Source organism: Anolis sagrei, chromosome 2 (genome assembly GCF_037176765.1).
Source record: "Anolis sagrei isolate rAnoSag1 chromosome 2, rAnoSag1.mat, whole genome shotgun sequence".
NCBI lineage: Eukaryota > Metazoa > Chordata > Lepidosauria > Squamata > Dactyloidae > Anolis > Anolis sagrei.
The window spans coordinates 91,515,049-91,536,141 of record NC_090022.1 but is presented as its reverse complement, the minus strand read 5'-3'; the positions used below and the strand labels follow the sequence as shown (position 1 = coordinate 91,536,141).

Below are 21,093 nucleotides of genomic sequence, written 5' to 3'. Positions count from 1 at the left end.
AAGACTGCAGTTTGAGGGTGCCTGGCCTAAACCAATTGTGGGGGACCAGTGGGGATACAGTCCAAATCATCTATACCAGGCACGGGCCAACTTCGGCCCTCCGGGTGTTTTGGACTTCAACTTCCACCATTCCTAACAGAAGACCAAAACACCTGGAAGGCCGAAGATGGCCCAGGCCTGGTACAGATTCATCCTTATATGTTAATAGAGAGAGAGAGAGAACACCAATGTGGTCCCTTTAAGAGCGCCCCCCTCCCCCTTTTTTTTTCCTTCCTACGGAGAGGGCGCGTGGCCTCTTTGGCTCTAAGCCCCGCCCCCGGCTGCGGGCCGCTCCGGCTCCCGGAAGTGCCACGTGTACGGAGTGCGCCTGCGCGGCCTGCCCGGGCCTCTTCCGGTGCGAGGGTGAGTCCCTCCCCTTCTGGGCTTGGCGCTGGGGCCGCCGGAGCAGTTAGGCTGAGGCAGGCATCTTCCCAGCCGCGCAGCGACCCTCCTGCCGCGGCCATGGCCCAGCCGGGGAGAGCCGCCTACGCGGGGAGCCAGAACGGCGCCGGGCAGCCCCAGCAGCGCCCCTACAGCAACGGTGAGACCCCGGCCAGCCAGCCGGCGGGGCCTCGGTATCCGCAGGGGTTGGGTTTCCGTGGATACTCGGGTCCCATCCTATGTCTAGTGGCATTGGCAAATTGTGTCCTTTATATCAAACGGGTATTTAAAATATATGCTCGTACCGTGGATGATTGAAGCCATAGACGCTGGAAACCGTGGATACATGGGCCCAGTTGTAACTCAGTTTGGCCTCTAACCCAGGCATGGGCAAACTTGGGCCCTCCAGGTGTTTTGGACTTCAACTCCCACCATTCCTAATGGTGGGAGCTGAAGTCCAAAACACCTGGAGGGCCCAAGTTTGCCCATGCCTGCTGTAGAATTAGTGCAGCTTGGCACCACTTAAAGTCTCACAGCTCAATGCTATGGAATTGTGGCAGTTGTAGTTTTACAAGGTCTTCAGCCTTCTCTGCCGAAGAGTCTTGGGCCTCACCAAAGTACGCACCCCAGGGTTCTATAGCATCGGGTCGTGGCAAATCAAGTGGTATCAAACTGTGTTAATTCTCCAGTGTAGACGCATCCTGGGTAATCTGAATCAGAGCCTGGGTTGAGTCTGCGGAGATTCCCTTTGCTCTTGCCGAGGCCGGAGAAAACGAAGGCTTCAATTTCCTTTACTGGGTGGAAGTCAGAGTTTGTGTGTCACAAGCTAGTGAGTAATAAATAAGGAAGTGCTTTGCATAGTAGTACGTAGTAGTAGTAGTAGTAGTACCAGCATTTGATGACTACTCTGGGGCCTAGGCATTGGTTGGCTTTCCATGGGATGGGAGAGTGGTGTCTTCTTGGCACACTTAAAAGGGAGCATGTCTTCCTTGGGAAAGCATTCCGAGAACTTAATGCGAGAGCAAAGGGGGGAAAGTGTTCAGTGGTGGTTCTTGGAGCTGAGTGATTGTGTTTCCCTTGGGGTAGTTCCTCAGTGGGACAGTTAAGGGGTTGTTCGTGCGATGATGCTTTTTCAGAGAGTCAGAGTGGTCTAATGGTTAGAGAGTTTGCCTGGGAACTTCAGGAAAACTCCCTCATCTGCCCAGAAATTGCACTGCCAAAGAGTTGAACTGGCGGAGGTGGGAAGCAATAGGTAATTTGGTTGAATGTCGAACTCTAGCCTTATTGCATGGACCCAAGAGGCTAATATAAGTAGTTACAGCAGTGGTTCTCAACCTGTGGGTCCACAGATGTTTTGGCCTTCAACTCCCAGAAATCCTAACAGCTGGTAAACTGGCTGGGAAACCAGTTGTAGACCAAAACACATGGGGACCCATTGGTTGAGAACCACTGAGTTACAGCTTTTGCTCAAGGTAAAAATAACAACCCCCCACCCCATTTGTTTTATTAAGGGAACAATGTAGTGTTGTGGTTTGTGCATTGGACTATGGGTACATCTACACTGTAGAGTGAATGCAGTTTGACACCACATCAACTGCCATGGCTCAATGCGGTCAAATCATGGGAGTTGTAATTTGATGAGGCACCATCACTCCTTGGGCAGAGAAGGCTAAAGATCTTGTAAAATTACAACTCACATCATTCAATAGCATTGTGCCATAGCAGATAGTGGCATTAATTGTACAGTGTAACTTCAGCTATTGGAAGACTAGGATTTGAATCCCTGCTCAGCCATAGAAACACTCTTGGTGGTCAAGTCACACTCTTTCAGCCTTGGGGGAAGGCAAATGAAAACTCCTCTGAACAAAACGACCCCATCAAGTGTTCACCTTAGGGTTGTCATTAGGTCAGAAATGGATGCATGCATTAATAACAACAACAAGCTGAATAGAATACCCCAATGAGTATGTGAGCTTAATACCATAATGAGTGCATTTGCCCTACATCAGTGCAATGGTGCTGGTTTCACAACCTATTGATTGGCTGACAGCAGAGAATTTCAAAGAAAAAATGGATATCACCAGTGGGTACAAATATGTTGCTGGTCCCCTGCACAATAGAGGAAAATAGGTTGGTCTCCAATGACGCTGCTCTGCATCATAAATGCAACAGTTATATCCCTTCAAATGATAGTCCTTTAGACTGTATGATTTTGCAACAATAGTGCTCATGTACATCTTAGAAGCATAGAGGGCTGATGGGAGTGTTCAGTTCTTGCCATTTCCTGTGCAAAGATGAAAACACACCTAAACTCAGTCTACAGAAAGGGGTAGCTTCTGTGGAACACCTGGAAAAGTAAAGTGGATAAGGCTAAATGGTTAGACATCCACATCTTGCCCTCCACTGTTTTTCTGTACAATTTTACAATAACTTCCATCCAAACTGGTGCATATAAAGTAATAGGAAATCAACAATGCATAATGGAATGAAAATGCATAATAAATTATGATACAGTTGTAGAATCTTAGAATGGGACTTGTGGGATTCGGATTCTGGTCCTCAGTGAGCCGTGTAATTCACTAGATGATCTCATTCTGTCTCAACTGACCTACTTCACAAGGATGTTGTAAGGATAGGATAGGGTAACTGACAATCATATGAACTGATTTGAGTTCATTAGGTGAAAGGCAAAGACACAATACACATGACAGATATGACAGCAATAATTCTCAGTTAAATACTAAATCACATGTAGTGATTTATTAATATTTATTAATGAAGTATTTACTTGCTTTCTTTAAAGAGAAAAATTAGCTGATCGGGAAAAAAACTAGTTGCAAAGAAACTAATGGATTGTGACTAAAATCAGATCGTGTGAGAGGATGAATGTGAGTGTAGCATAGGATCTTTTTTATCTGGCTGATTGCTTAATTCTTCCTCAGAGTGGAGCCAAAGCTCTTACCTGGGACTGGGTGGAGAACTGTGAACTATGCCCCTTCTCCCACGTGTACACCTACGGGTGCTTCAGGGTGAAGCATAGCAATAAACAACCTTTAAATCTGGCTCATTGTGCAGTTGGCTGTCACACCATCTGTATTCTATAGAATTCATCTTCATTTTATGTATTTTAATGTAAAAGGGGCATTTCAATGAGAAGAAATACATTTCCTTCCTGATTCAACTACAGAACCTATGAGATTGGGCACAGTGGCCTATTCTTTACCACCTACGTATATTCTGATGATCACATACAGCTTTATTAACAATGGCTTATGAAGGCTTTACATGAATACACATTTCTGCTTTTTCTCTTCACTCCTTCCACGTACTGGTTTGAGTAAACAGATCATGTCTGGCACTTGGGACCTCTGGCTTAATATCTGCGATCCTGGTTACTTAACTGTCATTAAGCTAAAGTTCCTGAGATTAGATTAAACAGGAAAGTCTGCCTTAATGTACCAGGATCTTTGTGCTGAAAGAACTGTGTGACGGAAGAAGGGCAAAGTCAAAGAGGAACATAAAGTTGGCTCTGGTTTATGAAGATACGGATGGTTGTTTTAACGTGGCAAAAGAGTAGCAACAGGACACTACAAATCATTATTTACTAGAGACAGATAGAAAATGTATGAAATAATCGTCTTGCTGAAGCTAAGCAGGTCTGCACTTAGGTAGTGCCTCATTGAGAGACTGCCTTGGAATTCTGTCTTCACCAGCTACGTTCTGTAATGGAAGGCATGATAGAAATGTAGTAAACAATTATCATAGATGCTAACATGGTGATTTTATTCGTAAAATCTTTTGGATAATACTCAGAAAATAGTTTCTTGAGGAATATACTGAACAGTATGTGAAATGCTTATGTTCTCTGTTCTTTATGTAGATACTTTACTTACTTAGGCGATCCCTCGCTTTCCGAGGATGATTGTCTTCCAATGTTCTTGTGGGTCCGTATGTGGCTGTGGAGCCCTATTCTTGCTATGCATCTTCTTCCGCAGTGAGGGCATTGGTTTCCAGGTGGAAGGCGGTCTCGGCCAGGGTTGGCTTGACGCGCCTTCCTCTTGGCACGTTTCTCTTTTTCACCCTCCACTCGTGCCTCCTCAAATTCTGCAGCACTGCTGGTCACAGCTGACCTCCAGCTGGAGCGGTCAAGGGCCAGGGCTTCCCAGTTCTCAGTGTCTATGCCAGAGTTTTTAAGGTTGGCTTTGAGCCCATCTTTAAATCTCTTTTCCTGTCCTCCAACATTCTGTTTTCCGTTCTTGAGTTCGGAGTAGAGCAACTGCTTTGGGAGACGGTGGTCGGGCATCCGGACAACATGGCCGGCCCAGCGGAGTTGGTGGTGGAGGACCATCGCTTCAATGCTGGTGGTCTTTGCTTGTTCCAGCACGCTGACGTTTGTCCGCTTGTCTTCCCAAGAGATTTGCAGGATTTTCCGGAGGCAGCGCTGATGGAATCGTTCCAGGAGTTGCATGTGACGTCTGTAGACAGTCCACGTCTCACAGGCATAGAGCAGGGTTGGGAGGACAATAGCTTTATAAACAAGCACCTTGGTATCCTTACGGATGTCCCGGTCCTCAAACACTCTCTGCTTCATTCGGAAAAATGCTGTTCTTGCAGAGCTCAGGCGGTGTTGTATTTCGGTGTCGATGTTGACTTTGGTGGAGAGGTGACTGCCAAGGTAGCAGAAATGATCAACATTTTCTAATGTTACATCATTAAGCTGTATCACTGGCATTGGAGAGGGGTTGGCTGGTGCCTGCTGGAAAAGCACCTTGGTTTTTTCAACGTTCAATGACAAGCCGAGCTTCTCGTATGCTTCTGCAAAGGTGTTTAGAGTGGCTTGTAGATCTTCTTCTGAATGTGCACAGACGACATTGTCATCAGCATACTGGAGTTCTATAATAGATGTTGTAACCTTGGTTTTGGCTTTCAGTCTGCTGAGGTTAAACAGGTTGCCATCTGTCCGATTGTGTCATTGTGTTATGTAGATATAAAGTAACATATAGGCTATATTCATCTAACTGAAACAATCTAAAACCTGTAGCATAGGTTTTACCATCTTTTGATCTTAGTGTGTATATGTAGCACTATAATAGTCATTTCTAACTCAGAAAATCTTGAAATTTTGCTGTGTGCTTTGTATGCTTACATATTTAAATATTCTTAAGATGTGGCTTTATAAAATATAATTTAACTTTTATTAGTCTCATAAGAAATTCTTAAGAGTATTTGAATACATTGGACTTTTAGTATCCACTGGTGTTTGGTTCCCGGGTCTCACATGTAGATGCTTAACTACCTTTATATACAATGATGTTATAAAATTGTGTCCCTTATATAAACTGACAAAATCAAGGCTTGCTTTCTGTAACTTGTTGGAGGTGGGGACATTTTCACATTGTGGATACAGAGGGCCTACTGTATACCCCACTTCATGCTATGTGGTTTGTGTATTTCCCACTTCTTAAATATCTTTCTCAGTATAAAGACAGTTCTTATCCTGAACAATTCACACTCAGAACAGAATAGTGTATGGGTAGATAGTAGGCAGACAGATGAAATAAAAATGCACTATTGCTAAAATGCGTAGTTCTGCATTAATGGACTACTTAACTTTGTATATGTAAAAATGGAATTAAAACATTTTAGAGCAAGACTGCAGAGGAAAATTCTGGCACTGTTCTGTTTCACACATCATTGGGATCTATAACTTGGGGGTTGGTGGGTACTGCTAGAAAGCTATGTGGATGTTTTGTTTGTAAATACATGATATTTCACCTGTGCCCTCCTTGGAATATTCTGGGTAAGATGGGGTGCCACAGGAAGGATGTAAAATTGGAAGAGGGCCATGAAACTGAATGAATGAATGAAACTTTATTTAGAGCCCACCATATCTCTCCTATAGCGACTCAGGGCGGCTCACAACAAAATACACAGTGCCAACAATAATATATAAACAAGTGAAGAGCAACTAAAAAATAACCAAACAAGTCAAGTAAACCAAATGTAACACAATACAAATAATTACAAGCATATTAAATCCTTGAAATCTCATTAAAACATCTCTAAAATTATGCTAAAATTATTGGACTAAAATTATCAGAGAGGGATGGTAAACCGCAGATTAACACGGTGGATATTGGCCATGGTCGAAAAAGGTTGCGAACACTGGATGACACTTAAGCTTGCACACTCTGGCCCTCCTTTTCCTTTTTCATACTTGTGGAAGAGATTAGAAGTTTTCATATTGTAGCCTAAATCACACTTTCAAGTTCTGGCTTCTTTGGAGTATCATACCCTCTTAGTGTGCATGGTTACAGGGCTTTCATTTTGAAATTCATGTGAGCACTGCCTGGAGAATGAAGAAAGCAACCACATTTTTATTCCTGTAACAGAGCAAACAACCTCAGCACTTGTATAATAAATTGATTATATAATATATGGTTCTTGATGCTGTGTTTAGTGGCATGGGGACAACAGAGCATTGCTGTGGTGAGATTTCAGAGCTGACATAAACCAGCAGTGTCTTCGCTAGAACATGAAAATGATCAGTTCCTTATAATTCCATTTTAGTAACTAAGGCATAACTACATTACATTAAGTGAGAGTCATAATTTCATCATTTTACATTACTTTTCTAGGTGCAGAATGGATGTGTTCTCATTATGTAGCTGTATTTGTAATTGGACTTTTATCATGGTGTGACATTTTTCCCATACACCAGTAAGACCATATAGTAAACAAGAAATGCCAGTTGTCTAAGATATGTCCAGGAAAGGAAGAGACATGATTTATTTATTTATTTCTAACATTTCTATCCTGTTCTTTTCAGCCCCCGAAGGGGGACTCAGGGCAGCTTACAACGGCAGCAATTCAAGGCCGACAATGTACAACACATTACATACAATATTATACAAAGGATAAAACGTTAGATTAAAATACATTTAAAACATTATAATGTAGCCAAATCAAAGTTTGATTTAGCAACCGACGACCCAGTCCAAAGTCTGTCATAGTCAAAATTCCAACATGATGATTACTGCCAAACCTTGTGTTTTGGAACACAGTATGTGGAGGGATTTTCACAAAGAGAGAGTGTAAGAATAAATTCGTATTCTTATTTAAATGTGTCATTGTGCAATTTGGATTATGTGATTGGAAATTATAAAAATCACATTCACTGGTTATTGGGTTTTACAAAAATAATACACCACTTTCCCCTTTTAAAAAGATGTTGCTTGAAGTAGTTTGCAAGATAGGAGAAACACAAAAAATATTTAAAGCAAGGTAAATGTAGGATTAGAGCAAATAATCAGAAGTAAGTTAAGCAACAGCATGCCATATTATTTATCATCTTAGTATTTATTAATACTGCATTGGCCATCTCCATAGATTATACATTCCACAGCCAGGTTATAATTATGTTATTTTTGTCTTAGAAAACATATTGTCTGGCAGGTTAACTACTCTGTGGCTGCTTGAAACAGAATCTTTCTCAATATAATAGAGCTGTTTCGTATTCCACTTCTTTTTCCTTTTCTTCATAATTAACATATTTGAACTTAAAACTGACCAGTTCTTCCAATTGTTCAGAAAAAATATATGGCTTTGCTATTTCTTGTAAGGAATAGCTCTAAATAGCTCAATGCATTTTAATAAAAGTATTAGTTATGCAAAGTGCTTTGGGTTATTTATTAGTTATACATAATTGGGTATTTTGGTGACCATAATTTTAAACAAACAAACATGTTCCTTATCAGAAATTGATTTTCATTTTATAGAAACTGGAAAAATACATAGCCTAACAGCCAATTCATTGTGGAAGTTTTGATGTGGGAGTTTGATTACAAGTAGATCAAGTGGTATAAATTCTTCAGCAATTGTTTCCAAAACTTTGTTGGCAGAAATATTATTGTAATTTGGTTTGCTGATACTGAACCAACACATTTTTTAAAGACCTTTTCCCCCTCCTGTTCCCCAAGATATGCCAACCTTTTTGGAACTCCAGAACAGCTAGAACATCACTTTTTCCTTTTGGAGTTGTGGTTGTGTTAGCATCTTTTCAAATGGACTAAGTTGCTATGTGTATATGTGTCTTCAAGTCACTTGTCAACTTATGATGACCCATGAATTTCATCAAAATAGACTCCAGAAATCTGTTCATTAGAATTGATTTAATATTGCTCTGTTCATTAAATCACATTCCACCAGTGTCCAGGTAATATAATACAGTTTTAGTGGATTGTTTTTCTAAATCTGGAGCAACTTTTGCAATATCAGAATGTAAAGGCAGGTTGAAGGGTGCATAATTTGTCCAAAAACAGTCTTGGCAGGATAGGAGAGTTGTATGAAGATGGTTTCATGATATGTTAAAGTTTTAGCATAGTGTTGAAATTTTATTAATGAATGGGTTACCCTTATACAAATTGTTATTTGCAGTTCTTGACTATAAACAATAGAATTCTTTCTGTAATTGCCCTCTATTTATAGCAGTAGACAAACTGAAGACGTCACTTATTACAATTGTTCCACAAATACAAGTGCTGGGAATAAATGTTCCACTGGTTGATGACAAAATAATGACTACATAATATTTTTATATAAAAAAATGAAAACAAAGTAGGTTAAATGTAGTGTCTACCTTTGCCTTGGGATTGGCTTAACCGTGATTACAGATTAAGGCATATGTGTTTGTCACTTGAATCAGAATAATTATATTTGTTCTGATTCATGTAGGAGGGGAAAAATTCCTGCAACTCTTTATTCTATTACGTGTAACCTGCAGCTATCTTGTGTTATTTTATGCCTGCATTTGCTTGTAGCTTTAGCTAGGGCCTGTGGCAAAAACAAAATTCATTATGTAGTTCTTTCTCTTGCTTTGTCTTGGCAACATAAGGCTAGATTACATGAAATGGAGAAGATCTCTCCTGATGTTTATTTTTCTCTTAAATGCTTCAGGGTTTTCTGGATGTGATCAAAGTTATGGTGTGTGTGTGGGGGGGGGGGGGGGGTTTAGAAGGATTGCTTAATACTTTCAGAACAGGCAGGCTTCCAAAAACCATTTTTCCTATCTGTTTGTAGAGAGAAAGATGACTACATTTATGCTTTCTCTTTTTGGAAGAAAAAACATTTTATTGGGGAAAGTTTAATGGCTCCCCTTTTGCTGCCCCTTTTATTAAATACGAAACTAATGCAGTCATATTAGATTTGAAACAAAACCTGTTGGGAACTGTTCTTGTGTGTTTTGCACCATACTTTTGGCAACCATGGTAGGGACTTGTGTGAATCAGTCTCATCCCCACAAACCTATAGATCAGTGACCACTGTCCAAACAGCATTCCTAGGGACAGACATTGACCTTTCCTGCTTTGCAGTTGGTGCAGCTTTCAATTATCAGATTGGGCTTGCCCGGGGGATGAAATGTACCTATTTTTCTGTGGCATACATTTTACTATGATGTCTCCTTTTCCATCCGCCCCATGTGCCTTGCCTTTTACTAAGCACTCTCAGTTCGTCATAAAAGGATTTTTAAGGGACTGTAGTGTAGATGGGGGGGGGGGGGGATTTCTTTGTGCAACACCAGAAATAACAAATTCTTAAACATTTTATTGTAGAATTCTATCCAATAATGAACAGTGTTTCTGGGAGGGTTTCATTAATTTCAATGTTTGTTTCTATGGCCTATCGCAGCTTAATTCAGGCAAACGTATTTTATTCCTGTTTCTGAAATGTCATGGCTTCAAATTACTCTATAGAAAAAAATATTTCTATTAGTATTTATTCACAGAAGGTTGTGTCAACTCTCAGGTCCTGTGCAAAGCCCATTGATGAACTCCTCACGCTTAGTGGATGGGCAAGGATACAGTTCTGCAGTCCCCGGAGTGTATCCACAACCAATGGCAACAAAGAACCCCCTGCAGACAACTTCCGGACTGTATAACTATGGAGCATCTCAGAATATTCCACCGTTTAGTAATTTTCAAGGACCTGGCCATACTCTTAATAGAACACCTATCGGACTTGTTTCTATGGCAACAGCACAGCCAGGACCTGTTGGTCAGATGCCTCCTGTTCGGCAGAATTTGGTTGCTACATCCACCTCTGGCAGTAGTTTCCATTCTGGAGTTAATCCTCCATCGCATTCGAACTGGCAATATGGGCAAGCTCCTCCAAATCAACCAGCTACGGTCTCCCAAGTTAACAATTTTGCTCACCCAACAGCAACCCAGCCATTGTTATCTTCATCAGGGAATACAAATATACCAACAAGCTATCATAATGTTTCTTCTTCCGGAGGGCCTCCACTTCAGAACAGCTATACGAAGCCAGGTGAGAAAAGTAATTGTATCATTGAAATGCTGTACATAACTCTTTCCTTAATTTCATAATCTCAGACCTTCAAAATTGCAACTTACAATAACAAGTTAAGAAAGCATAACACTTAGTTTTTGTGCATGTTACATATTCTGATTGTTTAGAAAATGTTACCAAAACACAAAAAGACAACAATTCCAGAAAATACCACTTCCACTTAATAACCCAGGTGATACAAATTGCCTGTAGGATGATAATGTTTTGAACAGTGTAGTGCATGCAGCTATGTAAACAAATTGTGAAAAATTAAAGTATACAAGAATTTTCTATAATTGATTCCATATTAAAATGTTTTAAAAATCAATATTAAAGAATCAAGCACCTATTGCTAAAGAATTTAATCTGGCCCACAAAGATGAAACGTGTTCTACATTTGTTTGACCAAATATTCAAAGATTCCAAATTGCTGATTTCACAGCTGAAATGCTTCTCACTATGAATAAGAGGTCTCTGAAGTTAATTATTAGGCCAGAATCCCAAATGGGCTGCTTCTGAACCTTCAGGCAATTTGGAATCTTGTAAGGAATGTTTAATTAATCAAGTGAATGTATTCCCTGTTTCTTTCTCAATTCACGCCTTCAGTCCTGTCTTTCATGGAAATTCAAACATTGAAAATACATTGCAGCTGTTCATTTTGTTTAGGTTGTATTCAGCTGGTAGCATGCTGGAGGCGGGGTGGACCAACTTCTTGGGATTGTATAGGAACTTCATTCCCTTCCTAATCTTTAGAGAGGATAGTATTGTCCTTCTTTTCATAAAATCACGCTTTTAACATCCCACCAAAACACTGTTTGGGTTATCAATCCGGTTCTGCTGGGGAACATTGCACGTGAGGGTACCATTCCTGTTTCCCAGCAAAATTTGTGAGTGGCAACAACAGCAACCCAGAAGGACTTCAGCTTATTGCGCTGCACTCAATGTCCCTCTGCTGTTCAAGATGTGAGGAAATTATTTTTGGAGCAGTTTTAAAATGCATTGACATTGGTTATGGTATTAGGGTTGGCCTCCAGAGTTATAATCCAGCACTCAAACTGCCCTATCATGCTCGTTCTCTATTCACAACCCTTGAGTTCTCCAAAATTATTGCTCTCGTAGTTCCCCAACCAGAGTTTATTTTAAGCCAAAATGTCCATTTCTCACATAACAGAGATGCAGTGGAGCTGACTGCTGTTTTATTCCACCTCCTTTACTCAAGTTTTATGGCCCGTAATGGTTACAGATGGTCATTGTCTCCTTTTAGTGCAGGTATCTCAGTGTTCATCTGTGGCAATGACACTGAGTTATGGTTTATTCAATGAATTATCATTCAGCCAGCTGTGCAGCCTAGAAGACTAAAGTATTCCTCACACATTTCTTAGATGAAATATAAAAAGATGATGGTTGGCCTTATTTTTGTGGAAAGATTACTGTCACTCATAGTTCAAAAAGAAGTGACCCCTTTAGGAAAAGAATTGCTAAAGAGCAAATATTTGAAATACAGTCCAGGCATCAAAATATACCCCGGGAAATATTTATCATCTTTCCTCCCTTAAATAGGAACACAGTTTAGCAACTGATCTACTGTTACTAGGTTATTAAAATGTAGCTATTCCTGGTGATGCACACTTGAGACAGTGAAGTCTGTTTTACTACAGACAATTAGTGCATCTGTTGTTGCTAGTGGGAGAGGAAGTGGGGCAATAAGAATATTTTATGCCTGATAGAGTTTGGTGTGTATTTGTGTCCAGTGGCACTATGGGTATGGTTTGTCAAATGGAGGAGGTCACCCCATTTGTAGTACTGTTTATAAAATGAGGAGATTGTTTTTGTATAGAGTAAAACTAATTGTGCCACACCTGACATCGTAGGTAATCTAATATATGTTTAATACTATGTCTTGCTCATTTATGGATTTATATGACAGTACTGCAGAACAAGTGAGTTATAGGTGGATTCACTATCAATCCGATCCAGAAACTGCATGGTCCATATATTGTATTTTGTATTCTATTTTTTCCCCTTTCATTCTTAAATATTTCTTGGTATATTTTTCAAATTAGGAATAGTTTATTCAGGTCTTAATGATTTTTCCTCTGATGTCAAAATGTAATATTTGATGAAAAGTTACAAAAGACTTACTGGTAAGTTTATTATGCAAAGACCATTGAATGATTAAGTCCACCTTTCCAACACCTCATTCAGAATATGTATGATATTAAAATGAACGTATTAATGTTTTTGGTTTTGTACCATAATAACAACAGGAATCATGTTGTGTTTGAACTCTTCTTGTTGTTGCAGGTCCCCCTCCTCTTCCAGTCCATCAGCCAACATACTCGCCAGTTAGACCTCCTTTAGGGCCCCCTCCAGTTGGAAGTCCAGCTTTCACACCATCTGCTGCTCCCCCAACAGTTCCACCAGCAAACATTGCATCCCCAAACTCAGCAAGTCTCCAAGAAGGTAATGCTCCAGTTTGTTAAGGAAAGTCCCATGGTATGCGTTCTAAATACAACAAATAGCTGTTTAAATCAATGTTATTGGCAGAGGTGATAAGGATGTTGACATAGCTGAATAAATTAATATCTGCTGTTCATGTTGTGCCCTCTTTTCAGAACTCAAATGAATCGAATTAAACTTTATTTTTTTCTAATGCAGCTATTCAGGTATTTCAGTTTTCAAAAGGGACATTCCCATATTCAGAAAGAGAGGGGTCTGGAAAATCAGAATTTTCCCATCTTAGATTCTGAATGTTGACATTAGTATTGATAGGAATATTTATTCTTCGTGTCCTCCGTGAAATGCACACTTATGGGTTATCCCTCCGCGCATGCGCAGCAATCCGGAACTTTCTAGAGATTTTAATGATTTAAAAATGATTATTTGAGTACAACACAAGCCCCGCCCATCCCCCGCCCCCCCGGTATATAGGCCGTGGCGTGCGTCTGAGAGGTAGTTCCTTTTTCCGCGCCAAACAGGCAGCATCTTAGGACTTTCTCTCTGCGATCGGACTTCTTTGGCTTCTTACCAGGACTGTTTATCGACCTTCCAAATTCTCCTTACCTGACTCGGACCGGCTGACGACTCTCTCAGGCTAGCATGTCTTCCCTGTCTTTTAAAAATTGCTCTGCCTGCGGGGCTAATCTCCCCGAGGCAGACAGGCACTCTAAATGTCTCCTTTGCCTAGGAGAAACCCACAATCTCCAAACATGCGAGATTTGCCAAACCTTCACCTCCAGAGCGCGCAAGAGCAGGGATGCGAGGCTCAAAGCGCTGCTTTATGAGCGGGCCCTGGCCCCGCAAACGGCTCCCACTCCTTCCCAATCTTCCCCGATACAGGAGACCTCCCAGCCTTCCTCCCCACACGCTGGGGATAGGCGGAGCAAAGATCAGGCAGACGCTCCCATTGAGGAGCCGCCGAGAAAAAAATCTAAAACAACAAAACAGACCACGAGGTCTTCCAAAACAAAGGAAAAAGCTAACAAACAAAAAAAGGGACGGCAACTCACTGGCACACAGCCCTTGAGTCCTCCTATGTTGCAAACTGTGCCTTTCCTTCCCGGTTCCGCTCTGCATCTGCAGGAACCGCTCCCCAGCATGCTACAAATGGAAAACCCCTCCCACCTCCCTCCTTTGGAGCTTTTAGCTCCACACTTGGAGCTTGAGACGCAGCCTCCGGAGGATCTCTCCATCTCACCTCCTCCCCTTCCTCCTTCTCAAGCCTCTCCTCCCCCCTCCCCCAGCCCTCCTCAATCCCCGGATCCGGGCGAATCCCCTTCGCCCGCACAGCCCAACACCTCGGCGCACGCGGCCGGACGCCGCCGCCGCTCTCCTTCCCCGGCTCCGCGCCGTTCCGAAGCTTCCTCTCTTCCCCCTCCCAAGAAGGCACGCTCTGTGCCTTTAGAGCACCAACAGCCTTATCCTCCTCATGGCTACCCTTACCACCTTTACCCTCCTCCTCCTCCTCCTTTCCCCTTTTATCCCTATTACTACCCCCATCCTCCTGATACCTTCAGAGGACCCCACTCTCCTCTCCCCTTGGATCCAAATTTTCCCCAACCCCCACGTGACCCTCCCTCAGCTACACTCTCTCGCCCTCCGGACCCCCAAACAGACTTGGAATCCCAAACCTTCCCTCTGGATCCAATCATGCCCCCCCAACTAGACCCAGAAACCATTGAACTGGATGCTACAGATGACACACCAGTCATCCAAGACCCTCAACCAGATCCTGATCCTTCCCCTCAACATTTAGAGGATTTTAAAAAATTCTCAGCACTACTGATAAGGCTTGCTAGATCCTTAAACCTCACCACACCTGAGCCCACAGACACTGTGACAGATCCATGCTTCAACAACAAACACCTGCATCCACTGTGTTGCCCACTCTTCCATATTTGTTGAAAATCCTAAAGAATACAGGAGTTGCACCAGCCCTGGTTCCAGCAACTCCTAAAAGAGCAGAAAACTTATACCGTATTGATTTATCCACAGCCTCATGGCTCTCTAAGATGCCCAAGGCAAACTCTGTGGTAACTGATGCTCAACCAAAGCCAGTACAAATAAACCAAGCATCCCCTTCTGACAAGGAAGGGAGAAAACTAGACTCTATGGCCAAAAAATTCTATTCCTCAGCATGCCTTTTCGCACGCATGGCCCATTATGGGGTTTATATGAGTGTATACCAAACTTACCTCTGGAACAAAATATCCCCATACCTAGACCTGCTACCACCAGCAGAACAACCATTGGCTAAAGCCTTCCATGGGGAAGCCCTTCTATTGGCAAAATTACAAAAAGACCTAGCAAAAAATACAGCTGATACTTCTGGAAAACTTATTGCAGGATCAGTAGCCCTTCGCCGCCATGCATGGCTTAGGGCAGCAATTCTTACCCAGGCTCAACGCTCTCTCATTGAGAACCTCCCAATGGATGAAGCAGGCCTGTTTAATCCTGAGACTGACTCACAATTGGAGCACTCTCATAAGATGAAACAAACAGTGTACAAATATGACCAACAACCGTACACTTATCAAAGACATCGTTGGGGCTCCTATTACTATCGCCCCCAATTTTACAACAGACCATACAACAACTCTTTCTACAGAGGACGACAGAGGCCATATATGCCGGCAGCATCCACAAGACGCCCCTCACTTCCGTCTAGAGGTCAGTACCGTGGTACCAGGCCCTCTAACAACAACAAACGTCGCTTTTAGCATAACCTCTCCCCTTCCCCCCCCTTCCCCCACACAACCAATCACCTACCTTGACAGATTACACTCTTTTCTCCCACAGTGGCAGTCCATCACATCTGACACTTGGGTCCTGGATATAGTTGACAGAGGATATGCGATTGAATTTAACGAATATCCACCAGTGGGAAAAGTCATCCTTACACAACCCTCCCAGACTATATGGGAAGAGGTCCAATCATTACTCCTCAAAGGAGCCATATCTCCCATACCTCCACATACATCCAACACATGTTTCTACTCCCGCTACTTTCTCATAGACAAAAAGGATGGAGGATTAAGGCCTATCCTTGACCTTCGCAAACTCAACACTTTCATTACCCCACGCAAATTTCGTATGGTCACTCTCTCCAACATCCTCCCCTTTATTCCTAAAGGCTCTTGGCTAGCAACTATAGACCTACGAGAAGCATACTTCCACATTTCAATTAGACATTCACACCGGAGGTTTCTCACCTTCGCAGTTCATCACTACCACTTCTCGTTCAATTCTCTCCCGTTTGGTTTGTCCACCGCCCCCAGGGTGTTCACAAAGTGCATGGCGGTCATAGCCGCACACCTCCGCCAACAAGGCATAACGGTTTTTCCTTACCTGGATGACTGGATGTTGGCCTCATCCTCTAAAGCTCAATTATGCACAGATATTCATTATACCTTATCTCTTTTGCAGGATCTCGGCCTAGTGGTGAACCACGAAAAATCGCAACTCCAACCTACTCAGCGTATTCAATTCATAGGAGCCATCATAGACTCCACAATTCAAAGAGCCTTCCTCCCAGAGGATCGTTTCTTAAGACTTCAACAGGCTATTTTCTCCCTCCTCCACTCCCGACAAGCCTCGGCTTGGGCCATCCAGTCTATACTTGGCCACATGTCTTCCACTACAGCCGTAACCCCCTTTGCTCGGCTTCGGATGAGGCCTCTGCAAAACTGGTTCATCAGGGTGTTCGACCCCCTCCACGATCCACAGTCCCGACTCCTCCACCCACCACAAAAGGTACTCCAGTCCCTCAAATGGTGGACAAAAGCACACAATGTTCGCCTAGGCATGCCCTTCATACAGCCACACCCATCCATGTCCCTGACAACAGATGCCTCCAACTCAGGCTGGGGAGCACATCTCAAAGGGTTCAGAATCAGTGGCCACTGGCTCCCTCAGGAAAAACATTTCCATATAAACGCCCTGGAGATGATGGCGGTAGAGAAAGCCCTTCGGGCCTTCACCCGCATCGTCTCCAACCGCATAATCCAGGTAGTGACAGACAACACTGCAGTAAAATTCTATATCAACAAACAAGGGGGAACACGGTCTCAGACACTGACGTCAATATCAACACGCATCTGGGAATGGTGCATTCAGAGAAACATCCTCCTCACAGCCATTCATCTACCGGGCCAAGACAACACTCTGGCAGACTCACTGAGCAGAACAGGGAAAAACAATCACGAGTGGCATCTCCACAAGTCTCAGTTCCAAGCCATTACACACAAATGGGGAACACCGACAATAGACCTGTTCGCATCCCCAGTGAACACTCACTGCCCAATGTACGGCGCAAGACTCCGCCCTCACGTATCCCCAGGCTGTCTAGGAGACGCTTTTCTCTTCCGCTGGACACCAGACCTCATCTACCTTTTTCCCCCCCTCCCCCTCCTGTCACATGTCATAGCCAAGATAATCCAGGACAACGCCAACTGCATCCTGATCTCCCCTTGGTGGCCACGCCAACATTGGTTTGCCACCCTCCTCCAAATCTCCAACGGGGACTACTTCCACCTTGCCCCCATTCCGGACCTCCTCACAGTGGAGAACGGGCTCGTTCTCCACCCAGACCTCCACTCCCTCCGCCTGACGGCATGGAGGATCAAACCACAGTAAACTTATCAGACGAAGTATCGCGTATACTCCTAGCTGCTCATAAACCATCCACTACAAAATCATATACTTACAAGTGGTCATCATTTTCAAAATTCACAAAATCAGTGGGCTACGAGCCCATCTCTGCACCCACAAGGGTGGTACTGGATTTTTTAGTTCACCTTTCCAAGAAAGGTTTTTCTCTCTCCTCTGTAAAATGTTACCTGGCAGCTATCTCTTCCTTTAGAAAGAAACGTGGCTTGCCGTCCCTTTTTCAAGACAATCTGGTCCAATTGTTTCTAAAGGGATATAAGAATGTTCACCCTCCTGTCTCCCTCCCTCCACCACAATGGAGCCTGGAGCTAGTACTGTCTCAACTGTCAAAACCTCCTTTTGAGCCCATGTCCTCTAATGATATCTCCCATCTCTCATGGAAGGTGGCATTCCTAGTGGCCATCACCTCGGCCAGGAGGACCAGTGAACTCGCGGCCCTCCGATCAGACCCTCCATATATACGATTCCATGATGACAAGGTTATACTACGAACTGACGTCACTTTCCTACCGAAGGTAGTCTCCCATTTCCACATGTCTCAGGACATCATACTACCGGCCTTCTTCCCAAATCCATCCTCTCCTCTCGAGGTGGCACTTCACTCATTGGATGTCAAAAGAGCCCTATCATTCTACCTGCATAGAACATCTACTCACAGAAAGTCTCCCAGACTCTTTTTAAAATACAGGAAAGACACGATGGGGCACCCTGTATCTTCTCAGGGATTAGCCTCATGGATCATCTCTACGATCCGTCTAGCCTACCAATTGGCAGGGAAACAACCACCATCTCACTTGGTGGCCCATTCAACCAGGTCGGTCTCCACCTCTCAAGCCTTTTTGCGTGGAGTTCCGCTGGATCAAATCTGTAGAGCTGCTACGTGGTCCACGCCGTCCACGTTTGCATCCCACTACAAGTTGGATATACTGGCCAAGAAGGATGCCGCATTCGGCAGAGCTGTACTGTTTTCCTGCGTGGCATGACCCACCTCCAGGTCAGTAGCTTGCTATTCACCCATAAGTGTGCATTTCACGGAGGACACGAAGAATAAATAAAGGTTGCTTACCTGTAACCGTATTTCTTCGAGTGTCCATCCGTGAAATTCACACGACCCGCCCGTCCTCCCCTCTGTCATGCCTATATGTATTATGTCACTATTTGGCGCTTGGGAACTACCTCTCAGACGCACGCCACGGCCTATATACCGGGGGGGCGGGGGATGGGCGGGGCTTGTGTTGTACTCAAATAATCATTTTTAAATCATTAAAATCTCTAGAAAGTTCCGGATTGCTGCGCATGCGCGGAGGGATAACCCATAAGTGTGAATTTCACGGATGGACACTCGAAGAAATACGGTTACAGGTAAGCAACCTTTATTTACTAAGGGTACTCCTCTCTGGCCCACATTACTTGGAAATTAGCTTTGTGTGTCTTAGATAGTGGATTGCTTTAGCAATTCATGCTCTCAACTCTTCTGTGCATAGAATTATTAAGGGCTTAGGATTTGGCAAGATGGTTCATTCTTTTTTACAGACTGTAGGGAGTGCATGGAAATAATTTTATTTCTAGATGCTGATGTGTAGTTATTTTCCTCCTACAGATGCAGAGAAGCAAAGATGAAGTTGTTTAAAAATGAAATGCTGTGCTAAACATAAGAAATAATTTACTTTAAGAAGGAATTAAAATGTGGTTGTTGTAATTAAAATTGCTATATAAAACAACATCTGTGAACATGAAATTGCAAATTCATATGAAGGATCATGCCCATTTTGAATGAACTAAGATTTACTTCTGATTAAATAAGTACATCAGACATGATTTGATTTGTAACTGCAAAGGTATTCTTCTTGTAATTCTTTAGTTTACTTATTCTCCTAGTGCAATAAATGCTTTCCTAGTTCACATAATGCATTTGACATATATTAAGCCTCCAGCCTCCTTGCAAATCATCTGAGGAGACGGAATGCACATTTATTTGCTATTAAAATAAGCCAGAGTAGGCGTATGTGGATATGTTTAATTCCCATATTGGTCTACAGAGGTAGATCTCTTTCAGCATCAACTTTTAAGTGCAAGTTTCACGAACCTTCTACACTGGATTTTTAAGGTTAAAATGTTTACTTCTGTTCTTTTACGACACAAAGACCAGTTTTCCCAAATTATACTTTCATTGTCTATCTGTTTATGTACTAGAAAATAAGTTTCAGTTATTTGTTGAAAAGATACTGCAGAAAGCCAGCCCAAAGAATTAAGGATATTGTTTTATTTGAGATGGAAAAAGTGTGTTGTAAGATTACAGAAGAACTATTCTAGGTTAAGAAAATCTCCTCAAAATATGTTGCAGTGTTTTGTATTCTGGGCACAAAATCATTATGCAAAATGTTGAACTGCTTATACTGCATAGAATGTCACGGCAATCTGCCATAAAGGGAGAATTACTGAGTGACTGGATTGAAATCTGTTACTGACAGCTGACTTCCTTAGCAGGTGATGCTACATGTGCTGCTAGTGATGGCTCATTAGTCCAAAACAATTATGATACAATAGAAGGAGGAGGTTTCCTGGGTAAGACCTTATTTCTTCACCTTGTTAACTTCTGTACTGCTACTTCTTGATGGCCTCTGTAAAAACGCATTTGCTTCAGTAAAATAAATAAAAAAGGAGTTAACTATTTCAGACAACCAGTGTAAATCTCTCTGTTTAATCCAGATAATCCTTAAGTTTTTTTAAAAAAGTGAAACACTGAATTCAGAAATCTTGTTTGCAGTTAAAGACAAACATAACATATAGTTTATATGTTATACAAAAACTAGACACTCTTAAACACTGACGGGTTGTTTTTAGCAACAGCATAGTGATTGCCAGGCAGTTATGGATGACAATTTGTGTTTATAGTTGTGTCTTCCTTAAATGTTTGAGAAATTCCCAAAGACATGTGACTTGAATGCCTATATGTGGATTATATTATTAATATGTGGGATGGGGAGCCAGGTGGGACAGGAATGTGGAGGGTCCAAGGTCCCTCCTGCCTTGTTTTTGGAAAGTCATTTCCAACAATGCTATTTGGAGCTTTAAAAGATGCACCTGGAGGAGGAAGAAGGATGTGAAGGAAGCACTGGTCTGGCAGAGTGCAGTCAATCATATGTCAGGGAAACTGTA

General features: G+C 42.5%; 1 protein-coding gene across 2 annotated transcripts in view; it reads left to right on the top strand.

The window, feature by feature from the left end:
* The first annotated feature begins 393 nt into the window (after positions 1 to 393).
* SEC24A (SEC24 homolog A, COPII coat complex component) overlaps positions 394 to 21,093 on the top strand; it is a 41,665-nt gene continuing 20,965 nt past the window's right edge. The window contains exons 1-4 of one of the 2 annotated variants that reach the window (XM_060765291.2): positions 394 to 580; positions 10,225 to 10,746; positions 13,072 to 13,230; positions 20,419 to 20,499. In XM_060765291.2, the coding sequence (XP_060621274.2) occupies positions 502 to 580; positions 10,225 to 10,746; positions 13,072 to 13,230; positions 20,419 to 20,499 (841 nt within the window). In that variant the 5' untranslated portion in view covers positions 394 to 501. The remainder of the gene's footprint in view (positions 581 to 10,224; positions 10,747 to 13,071; positions 13,231 to 20,418; positions 20,500 to 21,093) is intronic. The other variant, XM_060765292.2, reaches the window with a different exon arrangement.